Genomic DNA, 18,006 nt, shown 5'->3' on the forward strand with positions numbered 1-18,006 from the left:
ATTGCTGACGTGCTTCGATCTCGAGTTAGGCATGGCGTCGTTGAAGTCGTGGCTTAACCTGCGCCTCTTCATGTCTATCACATCCATTGACAGTTTCAGATCATCGTCGTCGCCGTGAAACTCGAGTACTAGATATACGGTGTCGTTTTCGTTGCCGTTGTCGCGAGTAGTGGTGTGCAGTTGTCGGAAAGATGGAGAGTCGATGACGTCGCGCCATAGTTTGCAGACAGCTCTGCATCTCAAGAGGGATTGCACGGGAAGATGCAGCAGTATTTCGGACACCACATCGATGCTAGCAGCAGCCATTAATTAAGACACTTTATTTCTTGTATTTGTGTTTGTGTTTGAGTTTGTGTGTGTTTATAAAGGGAGAGTTACCGCGGTGATTAGGAGTCTTATTTTATATGATCACGTCTTTGCTTTTGGATATATATATATAGACATGGGCTACTGTGAGAGCACGTCTTAAAATAAGAAGTAAGAACAATTTTTAATGTATGAATTTTAGGTAGAACACATATGAATTCCATGTATAAAGGTATGTATTGTGAAAAATAATTTTTTGCTACCTTTGGAATTCGAACTCATGACCATAAATCCATCCAACAGGATTACGAATCAACCGTAGATCTTGATGATCTAAAGGCTGAAATAATTCTTATTTTATATCTTAAGAAATGCTCTTATTTTAGCCCTTCCCTATATAGATATATATAGGGAAGGGCTAAAATAAAATTATGTGTTACACTAATTTAATATAAAATTAAAATTATAATAAACATTTAGATACAAGTTTCAATCATCATCGTTACATTAGTCATTCTAATCACCAAAGCTATTCTCCCACGAGATGAGATCCAGTGTCCCACAATCTTATGTGTGCCACTGTGTCCCATGCTTATATATATTATTTTAAAAATATTTTTTATAAAAATAAAATTTATTATATTACTATGAATTATATTGAAGTTTTATTTCAAAAAAATAAATTTTTTAAAACGTATATACCATGAATTTGAATTTATCAACCTATTATTAGCTAATAAACGTGAAATTAAATGATAAAAAATAATTATATACCCTAGATTGATGGAATAAACCCTAGTTAATAATCACAAAATTAAACTAAAGCATATAAAGTTGAAATTGAAGAAAATATACATAAGAAATTAAACAAAATTGAAAATGGGACATAAAGTGAGACATAAAGTGTGGTACACTGAATCTCATTCCATTCTCCCACCTAAATAAATTTTGTAAGATTTTATTTTTTATTTTTCTGAATTTTCTCCATCTAATCACTTTAACATTAATTTTTTATTCGATTTTAATTTTTCTCCTACGTGATTCGAACTCATAACCATGGATTCATGGCATCAACGCTACCATTCTTGGACATGCACATAGTATAATGCCCATCTCATTTTATCAAGATGGACCAAAAATACAACAATAATATAATATCATACTTCATTTTATCAAATACGGACCAAAAATACAACAATAATATATATTGGAGTGTCCACACCTTAGATAATTAATCCCTTGGACCTTTACTATGATACAAACAACAAATCGGAAACTACAAAAATTGTCAGTACCATTTGTTGCTTCTGTAGGAATATTACAACAAAAACACAGGAAAAATACAAAAATAAAAAATACAAAAAAGAATACAAAGGTTTTATGAGATATACAAGGATATATATCTACGGTATCCATCTCTCTTGCCAGCATGATGCTGAGGTGAAAGCTTGTGGGAGACGAAAGACATCGTCTCCAACGAGATTTTCCTCTTTAAATTATACAAGAATCTGCATTTGGACTGCTGCAATCACATGAAATGCTGCTGATGATGGCGGCTTTATGATATATTTTCGAATTTGACCTGGAAAATGATTGTCTTCACAACTACAAGAATAATCTGCTAGTTTGAATGATCTTCATGTATATGAATCAATACATTCCCTTGAAAACTGGGTTTGTCCGGCATATGCTCGCTCCACATTCCTCGTACTCTGCCTTCGTGTGGCAAGCCTGTGTGAGGGGGAAGAGATCAATTAACGTCGTAGGTTGCGTTTAAAGAGATGAAAGTCATCAATAGGGAAATAAATGATGAGGTAAGAGTAGTTCAAGCAGAATGGGATATGAAGTCTTCTAGTTTTTCTCATCTGTCCTCTCACGAGAACAGTTTCGTTGCAATAAGTTGAAGCCTTTGTCGAGATACTAATGTTGATGCCACATATGCTAGGTATAGTGATATTAAGCTTCGAGAGGACACGGAGGAAATAAAACTTACTGTGAAAAACTCAGGAGTGGATGCAAGCACCGAGCCTCCAAACCAAACCGCGTATCTCTGGATTGGGTGGCTAACGACATTTACTTCCACGGGCTGCGACTGTGGAGAAACATTTGTAGCATCCAACTTCCATAAGTGGCGAATCACAAAGCTCCATCAACAATCAAGTGATGAAAAGAACAGAAAAAGTTACCTTCATTTCTCCCACTAGCCTCGCATCAGATGCAATACCTCGGGCATCAACAATCTTCTTTATATCTCTTTGTAGCCTCCGGTTGAAGTCCTTGAACATGGTTGATCCTCCCGATAATACAACGTTCTACAATATTGCAGACGAGCTCTAGTCACCCCCAAAAAAGGCAATCTAAAGTGAAAAGTGGTTTATAGCTATTTAACTAATTTTTGCACCTTATACAATGATCTTCTTGTATCTATTGGTGCGGACTGAATACATTTATCGATGACATCAGGCAGAGGGGTGGTAAAATCACTCGAGTAGATTTCCGGGTTGAAGAAGACCTGAACAACAAAGCACAGAACATCAAGAGTATCTGCGTTATTACCATCGGATATATTCGTATGATTTTCAGATTACAAAGGAGTAGTAAAAACAAACATGGAAAAAAAATTATATTTTGACAGAATTTTAAAAACACTGATGCAAAGAGATCAAACAATGCTTATTATAGAATTTTGGGATCACGTGATACGACAGATAAGGCAGCCCTTTACAGGAACACCGAAAAGAATAGTACGAAGAGTGTTGCTCGGGTAAAACACACACATAAACGGAGTAAATGAAGCAAACCTCAGGTCCGAGGAACCTTTCGTAGCCTATATCACAAGAATACGGAGCCCCCGTCTTTGGCTTGGTACCTCGCCACTGCTTGATGTATTTTGCAGGCTCTTTGTCATGCTTATTGAACTCCTGACTTGTCAAAGAACACATACTAGTAAAAACATTTACTATATCTACTTTCTTGAGCTTTTCGAGATGTTGAGATGGAACAGATCCTTAGTTATGAACTCAGGATTCTTTAGGCTATACCTTGACAATGTCCGAACAAGTGTAGCAATACATTTCCTTCACTCTCCGGGCTACGTCAAAGGAGTCCTCGGGTGGAACATGCTCCCCCCTTTCCTGAACAGAACAAACGAGGAAATTTAATTAAGAATACTGCAACAAACATCATCTTACAAGAACGACAGGAAAAACAAATATTATTTGATTTTTAACAAACTAAACCATATACTTCTCGTCATATTCTACGAACCCTCTTCAATCATGTACAATCGAAATTGACACACTTCAAAATAGACCAACTGTAAATACAAAGTACTGTAGAATTTCATACTCTCATGAGCTGCTGGATGAAACGAGTTACGTCTTTCCCTGAAATTGGAATGGACTTAATGCTGCTCCCAATAACATAACCATCTGCAACAGGCACAACATGAGTAGCCCCATCTCCCACGTCCACTACAACTCCTGTCATCTCACACTAAGGAAAGTATTGAAGAATAAGAAAAACAAGAAATCTCAAACAACTACTCGATTTTGTGGTATAATGTTCATCCTATTGCCCCACATGGCTCGTTGCGGACAGTCGGAATGGCATTAGTCATGACTAAATATTCAATCTCAAGAAAACATAAAAAGTGGGTTAAATATATGGAATCAATCTGAAAAGGAAAAAAGAAGAATGCCGAACTTCCCAAATTGATGACTACATATTACTCTTTGGCAATCATCTCCCCTCTTATTAGAACTATCCTCAGCTCAAAAATGTCACCGAATCAATGATTCATATTGTGCGAAGTTAATATATGCATCTAGAGATTAACTCAACTATTGATTACTTCATCTCACACATCACACAAAAACTTCACTAAAAGTCATATAATCCCAAATCTCACTCAATCTTAACAAGTTACTCATAATTTCAACACAATCAATCCCTAAATTTCAAGGAAGAAACAAAAGCATTCACATTCCAAGACTCAGCACCAACCTTGGATGTAGTGTATCCAGCAGCCAAAGCAAGCACAGGCTGCACGGCGATATAGAGGCCCGGAACATTAAATGTCTCGAACATGATCTCTCCGGTGTACTCCCGACTCTCCGGTGCAGTCAAGGCGCTCTCCGTCAAGCAGAAGTAGTGATCCTCTGGATCGCACCGTAGATAGTTAAATATACAGTGCTGCCAGAACCTCTCCATTGAATCCCAATTATCCACCTTCCCTTGCTTAATGGGATAGCTCAAATTGTAAGTGGTGCTAGATTTAGATCTAGACAACGCCTCTTCTCCTATATAGAAATCGAGATCCGCCATCACCCCTGCATTGTGCTGCCCCAGCCAATTGTTGCTCTTGCTAGAACTCGGCCGCGGCTGGTTCAAGAACGAGTTGTTTAACGCAACAACAGTCGGAACTATGAAGCACGGCTCCACATTTCCGGCAAATCCCATTTTAGTATACCTGCAGGCGATCAAAACCCAGCAGAGGCGAGTGAGAAAAGACTCAATCTTTTAGCAAAAACCAGATCAAAAACGCAAGTCAACACAATTGGACTCATTGACGCATTTCATCAAACAGATTCACTGCAATTTCAAGAAGGGGAAAGAAAGGAGCAACTGAAATCCATCAACTTACCCAGTGCCATTGTCGATTACCACAGCAGGGCGCGAGGCGGCGGACTCCATTAATTAGCTCGTGAGGAAACAATCCTACTTGCGAGAATTTGGAGGAGAGAAAAGATCATGGTCGTTGAAATACGTCAACGGCGTTTGGTGGGAATGAGCTTGACTTCTCAACTCCGGGTTGGTGCAGCAACAAACAAATCTAGAAATTAAAGAAATAGTCGCGAAATTCATCACCCAGTGAAAAGCAGCCAGCTTTCAGCTCGTATATATGAAATTGATGGCGAAGATTTCAATTTTCAGGAGAAACAAGAAAAGAAAAAAACAAAAGGGACCATTTTCTTTTATTTTCCGAATTCTAGCAATCAAACAAGCAACGGTTGAATTCGGAATTAATTGTTGTTGCTCGAATTCGGATGGTGAAAAGAGAATGTTACACAGTGAGTTGGTCGGCTATACGGATTTTGGAGTTATGAATTACATATATATAGATACTCTGCTTTTTCTCATTACATTACAGGAAAGCAAATTTGAGTTCTTGACTTCACTATATGTGGCCACTGTTGTGTTCGTATTTGTTTAATCAAAACACAAAATTTGAAAATTAAATTATATATTCATTAAATATAAAAATATTATTAATAAATATAGTATATTTTTTAATTTTGAGGAAAAAAGGAAGCTTAGATTAATTTAAATCACGATGAACAATATCTGCGAGTCCCGGAGGAAAGCCGGATCTCCAGATCATTACATCAACAACAGAAATAACAACATTTGCCAGAAAATGGGCCGCTCTATTAACTTCCCGACGAGCATGTTTAAAATCAAGAACAATATTCTCCTTCGCATGGACGAAAGCATCATAATTAGATCATCGCATAATGAGTCCATCCACTTCGTCTTCTCACTCAAAACATGAACCGCAAAAAGGGAATCGGTAAAGACTACAACAGAAATCATGCTCTAAACAAAATTCAATCCCCAACAAGATAGCATGAAGCTCCCCCATGAGAGTAGTCTCCATTCGACCTATACATCGAGCCACCGCAGCATGCACGTTCACTTAAAAAATTCTGATAATAAAACCCACCCCTACCAGGTGACCATCAGCAGGGACGGAGCCAGGAATTTAGTTCGGGGGGGCTGAACCTGTACGGGGGTTCGGGGGCGGTAGCCCCCGAGAAAAATTTTTTTGGGCATTCAGTATATTTAAGGTATTTTTTTATTAAAATACGAGCATAATACTAATAATAACGAACAATATTTTCATAGATTATATAGTTTCAATATATCACAAAACTTTTTTTTGGAAATTCCGTATATTTAAGACATTTTTTATTAAAAGGCAAGCATAATAATAATAATAACAAACAACATGTCCATAGATTATATATTTTCTATATATTACAAATTAGTTTCAATACATTATAATTTTTTTTAGCATTTCATACATATTAGGCATTTTTTATTAAAAGACAAGTATAATAGTAATAATAACAAACAATATTTCATAGATCATATAGTTTTAAAAAATAAAATTATCCTTAAATTAAGTATATATGAGAGAATATAATAACCAAATACTCTTTTATAAAACAAAATTATTTTATAATAGGTATAAACATATATCTATATATTTAAAAAAAAAAAAAAAACTCAAAATTTGGGAGGGGGCTCTAGCCCCCCTGGCTCCGTCCCTGACCATCAGCATAGATAGAAACATCCACGTGGAAACATCCACGGTGCAGTGGCACCCACCGTCTATCGCCCTTCTTCGATAGCAAGGTCAGTTGCGAATCCGATCATAGTTGCGCCTCCTGAATATAGATATATGTGTATATATCATCAGCTTTGATCAAAATCTAAATTTAATATGAACTTAAAAAATTCTATTTTTATACACCAACTTTAATATTCCTTGTTCAATTCTTACACGGATTTGTTCTCCGATGATGTAAAAAAAATACATGGCAATGATGCGTTTCAAATGACGCGTGGATAATTAGAACGACGTCGTATAAGTTAACGACCGATTTGATGTTCTAAACACTATCCATCGTTGTGGAATGTTCTAACACTGTGAAAGGCCCTGCCCTGTGATGAGTCTAGCGCATGTGAAGGGTCTAGCCTTGTACAGTGCCCCAGCCCTGTACTCAGTACACCTGGCTTATCAGCCTTGTCACTTAATCATCTTTGATTCATGGGTTATTAGCCTGTAAATACACGAACTTTTTATATTTTCTGAAATTTAACATGACTTTTATTTTTAGCCCACAAATACACGAACTTAGTATTTTTTCTGATTTTTGACATCGACATGAAAAAACTCTATTTATTGTTGAGGTGGAGGCCGGAATACATGATGTGGACTATGAAATATGCACTTGAATAGAGTAATTTGATTCATTATTTTGATTAGAGAGTGAATGACATGGTATACCGGCCTTCACGCTAATAGTAAACTAGAATTTTTTTTTATCGATGTCAAAAATCAGAAAAAATGCTAAGTTCGTGTATTTGTGGGCTAAAAATAAAAGTCGTGTTAAATTTCAGAAAATATAAAAAGTTCGTGTATTTACAGGCTAATAACCCTTGATTCATTACACAAGTGTCGTTGAAGGTTGAACAGAGTTGTTGCGTATATTACTCCTTATCAGATATTAACAACCAAATTTCGATCGTTAAAAAATACTATATAATATATATATATATATATATATATATATATATATATGTATAGGGGGCCGCTCCAATGAGACCCCCTAATTTTAGTGAGATCTAGGGTACGATCTGGTGCGTTTATTTTATCAATCCTATGGCTGATATTGTATCTGGAGGAAAAATTTTTTTTGCAGGGTTCGAATCCTGGAGGGAGCAAAATATTTTAAATTTTATTATTCATTAGTATATACTGCATTGTTCATCAGTATATACTGTCTTGTTCATTAGTATATATGTCTTATTCATTAACAATTTTTTAAATTTTGTTTTTCACCAGTATATACATCTTGTTCGTTAGGTATAAGTTTTGTTCATTAGTATTATATGTCTTATTCATTGTCCTAGTGTTTCACGAAAAATAGGGGGTCTCACTGGAGCGCGCCCCTATATGTATATGTATATATTAAAGATAAAAAATTTGATCGCTAAAACATTTTAAAAAAAATTAATCGTGAAACGATCGTAAACAGATCGGTATAGCCGCTAATTTAACAACGACCAAAAATTTCGATCGTCAATTTCGGCCGTTAGATGTGTTTTTTCTAGTAGTGTATATACATGTTGCATTCTTTTCTTTAAAAGAATATATATCATATATGTTGTATTAGATTACATAAATGGAATAAGTAATTATGTTTAAAAATACATAAATATTTACTCAATTTTTGATTTTGCACAAGAATTAAAAGTTATTTTTAAATTTAAAAACTTTCAATTGTTTATATTTTTCACACAATTGTCAATTTTCGGCAAATTAATGCCATTGCGACTAGCTGAAGACGTAGACATCCAAATATGTTGTTTAGTAAATCGGTCGTTTAAATCATGTAGATATTTCAACCGTCCATCTCAATATTAGCTGAAGGGTCAATCAAGAACCATGTAAAAAATCAAAATAATTTAAAATTATAGTGTATTTTTAAATCGAATTTTTAGTTAGGGTACAAAACCAAAATTACTCCGACTTTAAATCAAAATGGGAGACTTATCTAGTCTACTCTACACAAGACATTGAAAAGAAATAACAAGACACGTAAGAAAATTGATGGGTTCCCAAATTAATTTCCTAAAGTTTTTTATGTTTAATTTCATATGTCAAATATAGCAACGGTGCAAAGATAATTTTGCATTGCATGCATGCATGAGTGGATAATCCGCAACATCCGCCGCCTCCACCGCCGCCTCCGCCCTATATGACCCCTCCTTCCGCCACCTCTCCACCACCGCAACACACATCTCCACGCGAGCTGCGATATTCTCTTGAAAAAACACAAAAAAGATTAGGAAAAAAAATTAAAAAAATTCTAAAAAAAAAGAAAAAAAAAATACTTACTACTCTTAATTCTGTGTAAATTCAAAGGCAAAAATGGCAAAGCAACAAATCATTGTCGTCGTTGCCTTCGTCACCTTCTTCGCAGCCGTGGGGATGCAAGCGACCGCCCAAGAACCCAACATTCCCGCCGCCGCAGCCAACATCGCCCCCGCCGCCGCCGCCGCGGGGGTGGACCCTAACGCGGTGGTCGGCGCTCTCAACAATGCGGCCAAGGACGCCGCTCCCGTCGGTGGGCCCATTCCCGAAGGAGTCTTCAAGAACCTCGCCCCGCCCGCGGGAGGCTCGCCAGCGGGCGGGGCCTCGGCCCTCGGAACCAACGCCGCCGCGGCTGGCGCGGCAGTCGCCGCCGGCGTTGTTGGCTCCTTTTTCTTCTACTAAATCTGTGAGCGGGGAATAATATATATATATATATATATATATATATATATATATGTATGGTCGGATAATAATAATAATAATAATAAATAAATAAATAAATAAAAAGAAAAAAAAATATAATATCATTTTCTGCTTTTATTTTATTATTGATCATTGATTAAGTGATCATTTCTCTCAGAAGCTGACAATTCACACGTTTGCGATTGGTGGATTGAGCTCTGTAAGGAACAAATCATTTATTTTCTAGTAGTAGATTTTTTTTATTGTTTATATATATTGTATTTAGATATAGAGATAAAGGATTTCTTTTCCTTTTTGTCAAAAGAAGGAATTGACTTCACCTATTATAGTGTTATTTCCCAGTGCAATGGATGGATGTTTGTCTTATATCTTGAGCTGTTATTTTTTTTTATTATTAGGAGTTGTATATTAAAAGAAATTAAAAATAACCATGATCATGCAAGGTGAAATGATGAGATATAGAAATACCTGAACATATAATAATAATTAAAGGTATGTGTTCCTTTAAAAAAGCTAAATAAATAAATTAATTAAAGGTATGTATGTTTATCAACTATATATAACTTGTAATAACCGAGTATGATATTATAATATAAATGATGGAAATACAATTTTACGTGGACCTTAAATATATTGAAAATATATAATGCAAAGTACCAATACACACTTGAATTATAGAGTATTTGTGTATTTTTCATATTAAATTAGACATTATACTCATTTTTCATTAGCACACCATGTGAATGCACTATGACTCAATTATAATTATAATTAAGAATAAAAGAAACCATTCACTACAAGAATTCAGCTCATAGACAACATAATATAGACAACATGCTTCTAAACCTGTTGTCTAATATGACTATAGACAACGGTTTTTGAAAAACCGTTGTCTATTTATGGCGGTCATAGACAACGATTCTGAAAACCGTTGTCTATTATAACTATAGACAACGGTTTTTGGAAAAACCGTTGTCTATTTATGGCGGTCATAGACAACGTTTTGAAAACCGTTGTCTATTTATGACCGCCCTAAATAGACAACAGTGCTCCAAAAACCATTGTCTATTAGAGAATAGACAATGATTTTCAAAGGCGTTGTCTATGACCGCCCTAAATAGACAACGTTTTTTCCAAATCCGTTGTCTTCTTTCACTAATTTTTTTTACTATTTTTCTCTCTATTTTTTTCTTTAATTTTTTTATGAACATCATCAATTTTTTTTTATGAACATCATCAAATTTAATTCATAAAAAAATACTTAATACTACATCTTAAATTTAAGTTCGTGAAAAAATCTTTAATATGGTATAAAAATCATAAAAAAATGAATAAATTATGAAAAAACAAAATTAAAAATATTTTATTTTTTTTCTCTTTATTAACATTTTATAATTTTTTATTTATATTTGTGTATGCAAATATTAATTTATTTATTATCACGCTTAATACTTTGTAATAATAATAATGATAATATGTAATGTCAATTTTCATTATTAAATAATTTAAATTTATTTAATAACTATAATTATCATTATACTTAATACAAAATTGAAAATATATGTTTCAAATCTAATATTTTAATAAGTAATTGATATGGATTATTTAATTTTATTTAATTTTATTATTAAAACATATTTTTAATTTGTTTATATTTTAGTTTTATCAATATTTTTTTAATATATAAACATGTCATTTAATTTCAATGTTTGCCGTGCATTTCACGAATGGACATTCTAGTATTTAATTAATTACATAACAGTTTTTACCATCAACATACAAAATTACTCTACAAAATTAATTCAAAATCCAAATAAGTAGTGAAATGTTGAATTTCTTATTTCCATCACTCAGATTCCCAAAATATATTCACCAATCACCACCATCTCAATTTCAGTTCAAAAAATTCTCCTATCTTAATTACAGTCATAGAATTTGATGCAAGATATAGTATATAAATAAATTATTACTAATTCGGGCGTTTAATTATACAATGTCAAATTTTGTGGGCTTCCACTATTACATACAACACTCGATGTTGGAGCCATTCAAGCAATAACTCCCACATTCACATTTCTTTAATCATACAATATTTAAATAACCCAACAATAATATATAGTAGAAAAATAAATTAATGTGAGTATTAAAAAGCAGACATTCCTTGCCCATTTTTTTATTCGATTTTCACCCATTTGTTGTGCACCACTCAGTAAAATCCCAATCCATCTCAAACTCAAAGGCCGCGTTTGAATTCTACCTTGAGTCTTTCTAGAATTGTAGAGAGAGAAAACAGAGAGAGAAGGGGTTTTTCAGAGAGAAAACCCCTGGAGAGACTCCTTCGCCGCCTCTTCTCTCTACGGCGCTAGGCGATTTGTCGGCGCCGCCCCTTCCCCCTTTGCCTCAGTCGATCCGGCGCCGCCTCTTCCCCTGCCTCAATCAGTCCGGCGCCGCCCCTTCCCCCTTTGCCTCAGTCGATCTCGACCCGACAACCGCCGTTCTAAGCCTCAGGCCTACCCTCATCTCTCAAAAATCGACGTGAACAAGAAAGCCCTAACTCTTCCTCTTAAATCTGAACTCGTCGTCGCCGTGGTTCCGGAATATCAGGCGACGTTGTCGCCCCAAGGCCGCCTGAATTCTCCCCCAAGGCCGACATTGCTCAGATTTAGGGGAGGTCGCTCAAAATTGAGCCTTAATTTTCCCCCTTCCAGATCGAGCCCTAGCTCTTCTCCTGCCGATTCAGTTTTGCCGTTGCCGCCGCGTGTAGAATGCCTGTGAATCGGCGTCCTCCCATCTCTCTACACACGAAGTCTGAAGTCAAAGCCGGCTGCTCCTCTCTCTCCTGTAACGGACTAATCGCTGCCGCTTCCGCTACGGTGGAGTCGTCGGGTTCGAGCCACGCCTTTGCTGTTGTTCTCGGACTCCACCGAGGCAGCAAGAGCTGTCGTCATCATCTTCGTCTCAGCTCGGCTGAACAGGGCAGTCAGCCTTCCCTCCTCCCAAAGCTAAGTTAATCTATAGCTCTATTGTGCATTTTCGATTTTCCTATAATGGTTATGCAATAAATAGCACTAAGCACTAAACCCTTACTGGGATTGAGGCAATCTTGTGTAGTGATGACCTTCAGGTGGCATCAGAGGATGTTGTTTATGACTTGGTGCTGAAGTGGTCCCGATTCCATTATCAAAAGCTGGAGAAGCGTCGGGACATCCTATGTTCACAATTGGGTGGCTATATCCATTACCCGTACATGACGTGGCTAATATGTAATGTTGGATGAAATTTGTTTGAATGTAATATTAGATTAATAATGTAATGTAGGATGATGATGTTTGGATTCTAATGTAATGTAGGGATGATGATGTTGGATTCTAATGTAATGTAGGGATGATGATGTTAGATTATAATGTATGAATTTTATTATTAATTTATGTATTTTTAGCTTTTCTTATTATGTTTTTAGATTTACTGAAATATAAATTGAAAAAGCAGGAAATTTTAAATATAAATACAAAATCAAAACTATAATATAGAATAGACAACGGTCAAGAACTTGTTGTATATAAGAGAATAGACAACGGATTATCAGTCGTTGTCTATCAGAGAATAGACAACGAGTTTTCTCATGTTGTCTATCACAGAATAGACAACAGACACTAAGACGTTGTCTATGAGAGAATAGACAACAGTGTAGAAACCGTTGTCTATCAGAGAATAGACAACGGTCTAGAACCCGTTGTCTATGACCGCCCCACAATAGACAATACTCTCATTTACAACAGTTGATTTTGTAATAGACAACGGATTCTGACCGTTGTCTATTAGCGTTTTTTTTGTAGTGATTCAATCATTTTGAAAATAAATAAATTATAGAGCGCCCATTTGTATATTTTATTTTTATTAAATTAGTCATTATATTATTTTTCGTTAGCGCGCTACAATACATCTGAATGCACTATGAATTAATCAAGTATAATTAAGAACAAAGAAACCATTCAATCATTCCAAAAATAATTAAATAAATGGTTAATCATATTTTGTGTTCTAAACTTTCGTTTCAAAAACTTCAACTTTCATCGTTTTTTTTTTTTTTTTTTTTTTAATATTTTGCTATACAAAGTCCAACGACATAATAATGAGATATATTATCGTATTTTTAGGTGGAACAATATCTTTTTATTGGGTAAAGTCGAAAAATAAAATTTCACCCAAAAATCATAAGAATTCGATGGAATGATTTATTGTTTTGACGGCAAATTTTGTACAAGGAAATATTTTTTTTGATATATAATTTTTTTGAGATTTTTAATAAAATTTGGTGATAATTTCTAAGTAATTATTAAAAATTGAGAACACAAAATAAAATTAATGTATAAATAAATAAATTATTTATTAAAAATAACACCTACAAACACAATATTTACAGTAGTGCCACTGACTCTGAAAGTGAAGTAAACTAGGGCACAGAATCTATTCATAAATCTTCGACAAAAATCTCAAATCACTCTTCTTCCCTCCACTCTTCATCCCCATTTTCCGATTCGGATCCGCATAGAGATCCGACCCGCTTGCCCGAACCCAGACAATGGCGCTGGCGTTCGACGAGTTCGGCCGCCCCTTCATCATCATACGGGAGCAGGAGCAGAAAACCAGATTGCGCGGCCTCGATGCGCAGAAGGCCAACATCGCCGCCGGCAAAGCGGTGGCGCGGATCCTCCGAACCTCCCTAGGCCCCAAAGGCATGGATAAGATGCTCCAGAGCCCCGACGGCGAGGTCACCATAAGTAAGCACTCGCTCTTAGTTGAACTCTTAGGGTTTTGGACTAATTTTTGTTCCTTTTGGTTAAAGTCTTAGGGTTTTGGATAATTTTGGTAGCTTCGTGCAACGTTCAGCTTCAATTTTGTGAGATTGTGTGTAAAAATTGTTTCTTTTGGTTTCAGCAAATGATGGTGCGACGATCTTGGAGCAGATGGATGTTGACAATCAGATTGCTAAGCTCATGGTTGAGTTGTCGCGGAGTCAGGACTATGAGATTGGCGACGGGACGACTGGAGTTGTTGTGATGGCGGGTGCGCTTCTAGAGCAAGCGCAGAAGCTTCTGGAACGTGGAATTCACCCTATTCGGGTTGCGGAGGGATACGAACTGGCTTCGAGGATTGCCTTTGATCATTTGGAGCGTATAGCGCATAAATTTGAATTTAGCGCAGCAGATGAGGAGCCTTTAATCCGGACTTGTATGACTACTTTATCCTCTAAGATGTAAGTGTTGTTTGTGGGCATATCATATTCTTGTTGTCGTTATCAAATTTCCAATAGTAGTATGTTTGCGGAGTAATGTGAGCTCTAGTGAAGTGTTTATATATCAGGAGTTCCAGATCCGAGCTATGTGGGTTGTAGAGTTTGTGGTTGTTAAAATATTGTCTTTGCGAATTAGCTGTGAGAAAGCTTAAAAACATATTTTGATGAGTTTTTCTGAAGCAAACATCTCTGTCTCCTTTTTACTGCTGCTTTCGAGAATGAAATTTATTTCTTGTTTTTTGTGTTTTGAGGAATTTTGAAGATGATATTATTGTCTAGATGGTGCGGAATGTGCTTGATGGACTTTGGGTTTCACTCTATTAATGAACTATTGGGATCCCTTGTGCTGATTTTGATTTGTTTCGGTATTGTCAAATGTGTGTTGCAGAGTGAATAGGTGCAAACGCAGTTTGGCTGAGATTGCAGTCAAAGCGGTGCTGGCTGTTGCGGATTTAGAGAGGAAGGATGTCAATCTAGACTTGATTAAAGTAGAAGGGAAAGTAGGTGGGAAGCTAGAGGATACAGAACTAATATATGGGATTGTTGTAGACAAAGACATGAGCCATCCCCAGATGCCGAAGCAGATTGAGGATGCAAAGATTGCAATTTTGACTTGCCCCTTTGAGCCTCCGAAGCCAAAGACTAAACATAAGGTCGATATTGATACTGTGGAAAAGTTCCAAACTTTACGTCAACAAGAGCAGAAGTACTTTGATGATATGGTTCAGAAATGCAAGGTAACCTGTTTCTGCATGATAGTTTGTTTGGTACAACATGTTGATCCTTGTGATGGTTGATTTATGATTTGTATATATCCTTGAACTTCGGTGTAATTTAAAGCCTTAATTTTTTACAGGATGTTGGGGCCACACTGGTGATCTGCCAATGGGGTTTTGATGATGAGGCAAACCACTTGCTGATGCACAGGAATTTGCCTGCTGTCCGATGGGTTGGTGGTGTGGAGCTAGAGCTGATAGCCATAGCCACAGGTTTTTGGCAATCCTGCAATTATATGAACTATTTTTTATACTTACGTAACTTTTTCTTGTTGGCATTTCTTACAATAATCTTTCTCAACTTTGTTATTAGGCGGGAGAATTGTGCCCAGATTTCAGGAGTTGACAACAGAAAAATTGGGCAAGGTAAGCTTCTACCGCATCATCTTTTGTTCTTTGTTCATACTTATCTTAGAAACCATGTGACTGAATATGTGATTACACATGCCAGGCTGGCTTGGTTCGAGAAAAAGCTTTTGGCACCACCAAGGATCGGATGATATATATTGAACACTGTGCGAATTCAAGGGCCGTGACCATATTTATACGTGGTGGTAGGTCTTCTTTCATTACTGTATTCTAGTTCTACATTTTGATATGATTTTAAATCTATCATTAGCTGAGCGGAGATTGTCCACGGTCAATTCATTACTTGTTATTTTCCATTTTTATCATGGGTTATATATTTTAACTATATGCTAGAACATGGTTATATAGATGGGCAAGTTCTTAGATGAGTGAGGACTCGAATTGATGATTTATTAAACTCAGAATGTGTTTCTTGTTTCCTGACATGCTTTAGGTAACAAGATGATGATAGAGGAAACAAAACGCAGTATTCACGATGCTTTATGCGTTGCTCGAAATCTCATCCGTAACAACTCCATAGTATATGGTGGTGGCTCAGCTGAGATTTCCTGCTCAATTGCTGTGGAAGCAGCAGCTGATAAGTACCCCGGAGTCGAGCAGGTAAGCCCACATCCTTTCCTCTTGCTCCTTCAGTTTCAAGACATTTTTTAGCTTAACATTTAGCTTTGCTATTTTGCAGTATGCAATCAGAGCCTTTGCAGATGCCTTAGATGCTATCCCAATGGCACTGGCCGAAAACAGCGGCCTACAGCCTATAGAAACTCTATCCGCCGTCAAATCTCAGCAAATCAAGGTAAATTCCACACACCCTCTGCTGCGTTTCTCACTTATTCCTTTCGTATTCTATTATTTGCGATCAGATAAAAGAATCTTGTTAGTATGATATATGATGAAACATTAGCATGAACACGAACACGATCTTCCATGTGCAGGAGAACAACACCTGTTGTGGAATCAACTGTAACGACGTTGGCACGAACGACATGCGCGAGCAGAATGTTTTCGAGACTCTGATCGGGAAGCAACAGCAGATTCTGCTTGCAACTCAAGTTGTGAAGATGATTTTGAAGATTGATGATGTCATTTCACCTTCGGAGTTTTGATTTTGCCCTTACATGGTTTTGCTTGATTGCTAAAATTTTGCTGCTGTGAAATACTGCAACGTTATTTAATTTGCTGAATTGGTCGATTTTTGAGACCTCGTTTTAACTGATGTGTGACTTTGGTTTTATGTCTTTGTAATGGCTTTATTTTGTGTATTTCTGTGAAATCTATTTTTCCCCTTTCATTTTTATGTCTTTATACGAGATTTAATTATATTATTAAATTCAAGAAGCATAAAAATCACTCATGAATCATGATGTTATTTCACAGTGGAAAATTACTTTTAAGTTGACAGTAAATTGTAGATGAAAATGGCGTGAGACAGTTGTTTAATAATTTAGTAAATTGTGATTTAACTTTTAGAAGTGTTTAGAGATAGAGGTCAATTTATTTCTTTTTAATGCGATTATTGAAAAGAGTAAAAAATAGTGTAGAAATGTATAAATTTATATTTAATGTAGTGTAAAGTGATTATCCAAAAAGGAAATAAATCAAGTTAAATGGTACAACTCAAAAAGAAATAGTACTAGCATATGAAATGAAAATAATTCAATCAAACATCAAATATTAATTGTCAAAGAAAATAATTTCCAGCCATACATTAATTTGTTGGATGCATTACATGTTTTCTTATGGACCCATTTATTTTTTGATTTATTTTATTTTATTTGGTTTTATTGCTAAACTTTTAGGTATGTACAAATTCTGATTTATAGATTCCACCAATGAATGAGTGTGCCGGTAAATGAACCAAATTATTCAAACTAGACCATGTAACTCGATCATGATTTTCCATTAATATTAGAGAATTTTTTAAATTAAACAAAAGCTTGAGCTCAATTTATTTAATTTACTAGACGATTTCCATTCAAGTCGAACTCGTGTCAACTTGCGTAATGTGGAAAATATTTCTCGATATATAATTTTAAATTCATAATTCAAAGACAAAACACTGAATAATTTAATCTGATCACCAACCCTATAAATAGCACTGCCGAATAAATCATTCAGCTTTAAACATGTATTTACTTTCACAGAGAAAATATAAATAATACAATTTCCATAAC

The 18,006-nt window shown here is 35.7% G+C and overlaps 3 protein-coding genes across 4 annotated transcripts; 2 read left to right on the plus strand and 1 right to left on the minus strand.

Moving 5' to 3' along the window:
• Positions 1 to 1,533: 1,533 nt before the first annotated feature.
• On the minus strand, positions 1,534 to 5,459 carry LOC131025365 (actin-related protein 3-like). 2 transcript variants are annotated; one of them, XM_057955097.1, is made up of 9 exons: positions 4,952 to 5,459; positions 4,312 to 4,777; positions 3,655 to 3,801; positions 3,348 to 3,440; positions 3,108 to 3,227; positions 2,708 to 2,818; positions 2,493 to 2,618; positions 2,300 to 2,398; positions 1,534 to 2,037 (listed from the first exon to the last, which is right to left on the minus strand). In XM_057955097.1, the coding sequence occupies exons 1-9, from the start codon at positions 4,999 to 5,001 to the stop codon at positions 1,957 to 1,959; spliced, it is 1,293 nt and encodes a 430-aa protein (XP_057811080.1). In that variant the 5' UTR covers positions 5,002 to 5,459; the 3' UTR covers positions 1,534 to 1,956. The 2 variants fall into 2 exon arrangements, with proteins under 2 accessions (XP_057811080.1, XP_057811079.1); XM_057955096.1 differs by having other exon boundaries at positions 1,534 to 2,398; positions 4,952 to 5,455.
• A 3,414-nt stretch (positions 5,460 to 8,873) lies between these two features.
• Positions 8,874 to 9,760, plus strand: LOC131025366 (uncharacterized). The gene has a single exon (XM_057955098.1). The coding sequence runs from the start codon at positions 9,029 to 9,031 to the stop codon at positions 9,371 to 9,373; it is 345 nt and encodes a 114-aa protein (XP_057811081.1). The 5' UTR covers positions 8,874 to 9,028; the 3' UTR covers positions 9,374 to 9,760.
• Positions 9,761 to 13,809: 4,049 nt separating this feature from the next.
• Positions 13,810 to 17,123, plus strand: LOC131025368 (T-complex protein 1 subunit epsilon). The gene is made up of 9 exons (XM_057955099.1): positions 13,810 to 14,175; positions 14,333 to 14,651; positions 15,079 to 15,427; positions 15,547 to 15,679; positions 15,780 to 15,832; positions 15,918 to 16,020; positions 16,269 to 16,435; positions 16,515 to 16,628; positions 16,768 to 17,123. Exons 1-9 carry the CDS (start codon positions 13,977 to 13,979, stop codon positions 16,936 to 16,938), a joined length of 1,608 nt encoding a protein of 535 aa, XP_057811082.1. The 5' UTR covers positions 13,810 to 13,976; the 3' UTR covers positions 16,939 to 17,123.
• Positions 17,124 to 18,006: the final 883 nt, after the last annotated feature.

The sequence above is a fragment of the Salvia miltiorrhiza genome, chromosome 5 (assembly GCF_028751815.1).
Source record: "Salvia miltiorrhiza cultivar Shanhuang (shh) chromosome 5, IMPLAD_Smil_shh, whole genome shotgun sequence".
Classification (NCBI taxonomy): domain Eukaryota; kingdom Viridiplantae; phylum Streptophyta; class Magnoliopsida; order Lamiales; family Lamiaceae; genus Salvia; species Salvia miltiorrhiza.

Coding starts and splice junctions, on each gene's coding strand:
- LOC131025365 (XM_057955096.1), bottom strand. CDS start 5,001: ATGGAGTCCGCCGCCTCGCGCCCTGCTGTGGTAATCGACAATGGCACT. Junction 3,802..4,311: donor CTGGATACACTACATCCAAG/GTTGGTGCTGAG, acceptor TACTTTCCTTAG/TGTGAGATGACAGGAGTTGT. Junction 2,399..2,492: donor GGCTAGTGGGAGAAATGAAG/GTAACTTTTTCT, acceptor GTTTCTCCACAG/TCGCAGCCCGTGGAAGTAAA.
- LOC131025366 (XM_057955098.1), top strand. CDS start 9,029: ATGGCAAAGCAACAAATCATTGTCGTCGTTGCCTTCGTCACCTTCTTC.
- LOC131025368 (XM_057955099.1), top strand. CDS start 13,977: ATGGCGCTGGCGTTCGACGAGTTCGGCCGCCCCTTCATCATCATACGG. Junction 15,680..15,779: donor GCTGATAGCCATAGCCACAG/GTTTTTGGCAAT, acceptor CTTTGTTATTAG/GCGGGAGAATTGTGCCCAGA. Junction 16,436..16,514: donor AGTACCCCGGAGTCGAGCAG/GTAAGCCCACAT, acceptor GCTATTTTGCAG/TATGCAATCAGAGCCTTTGC.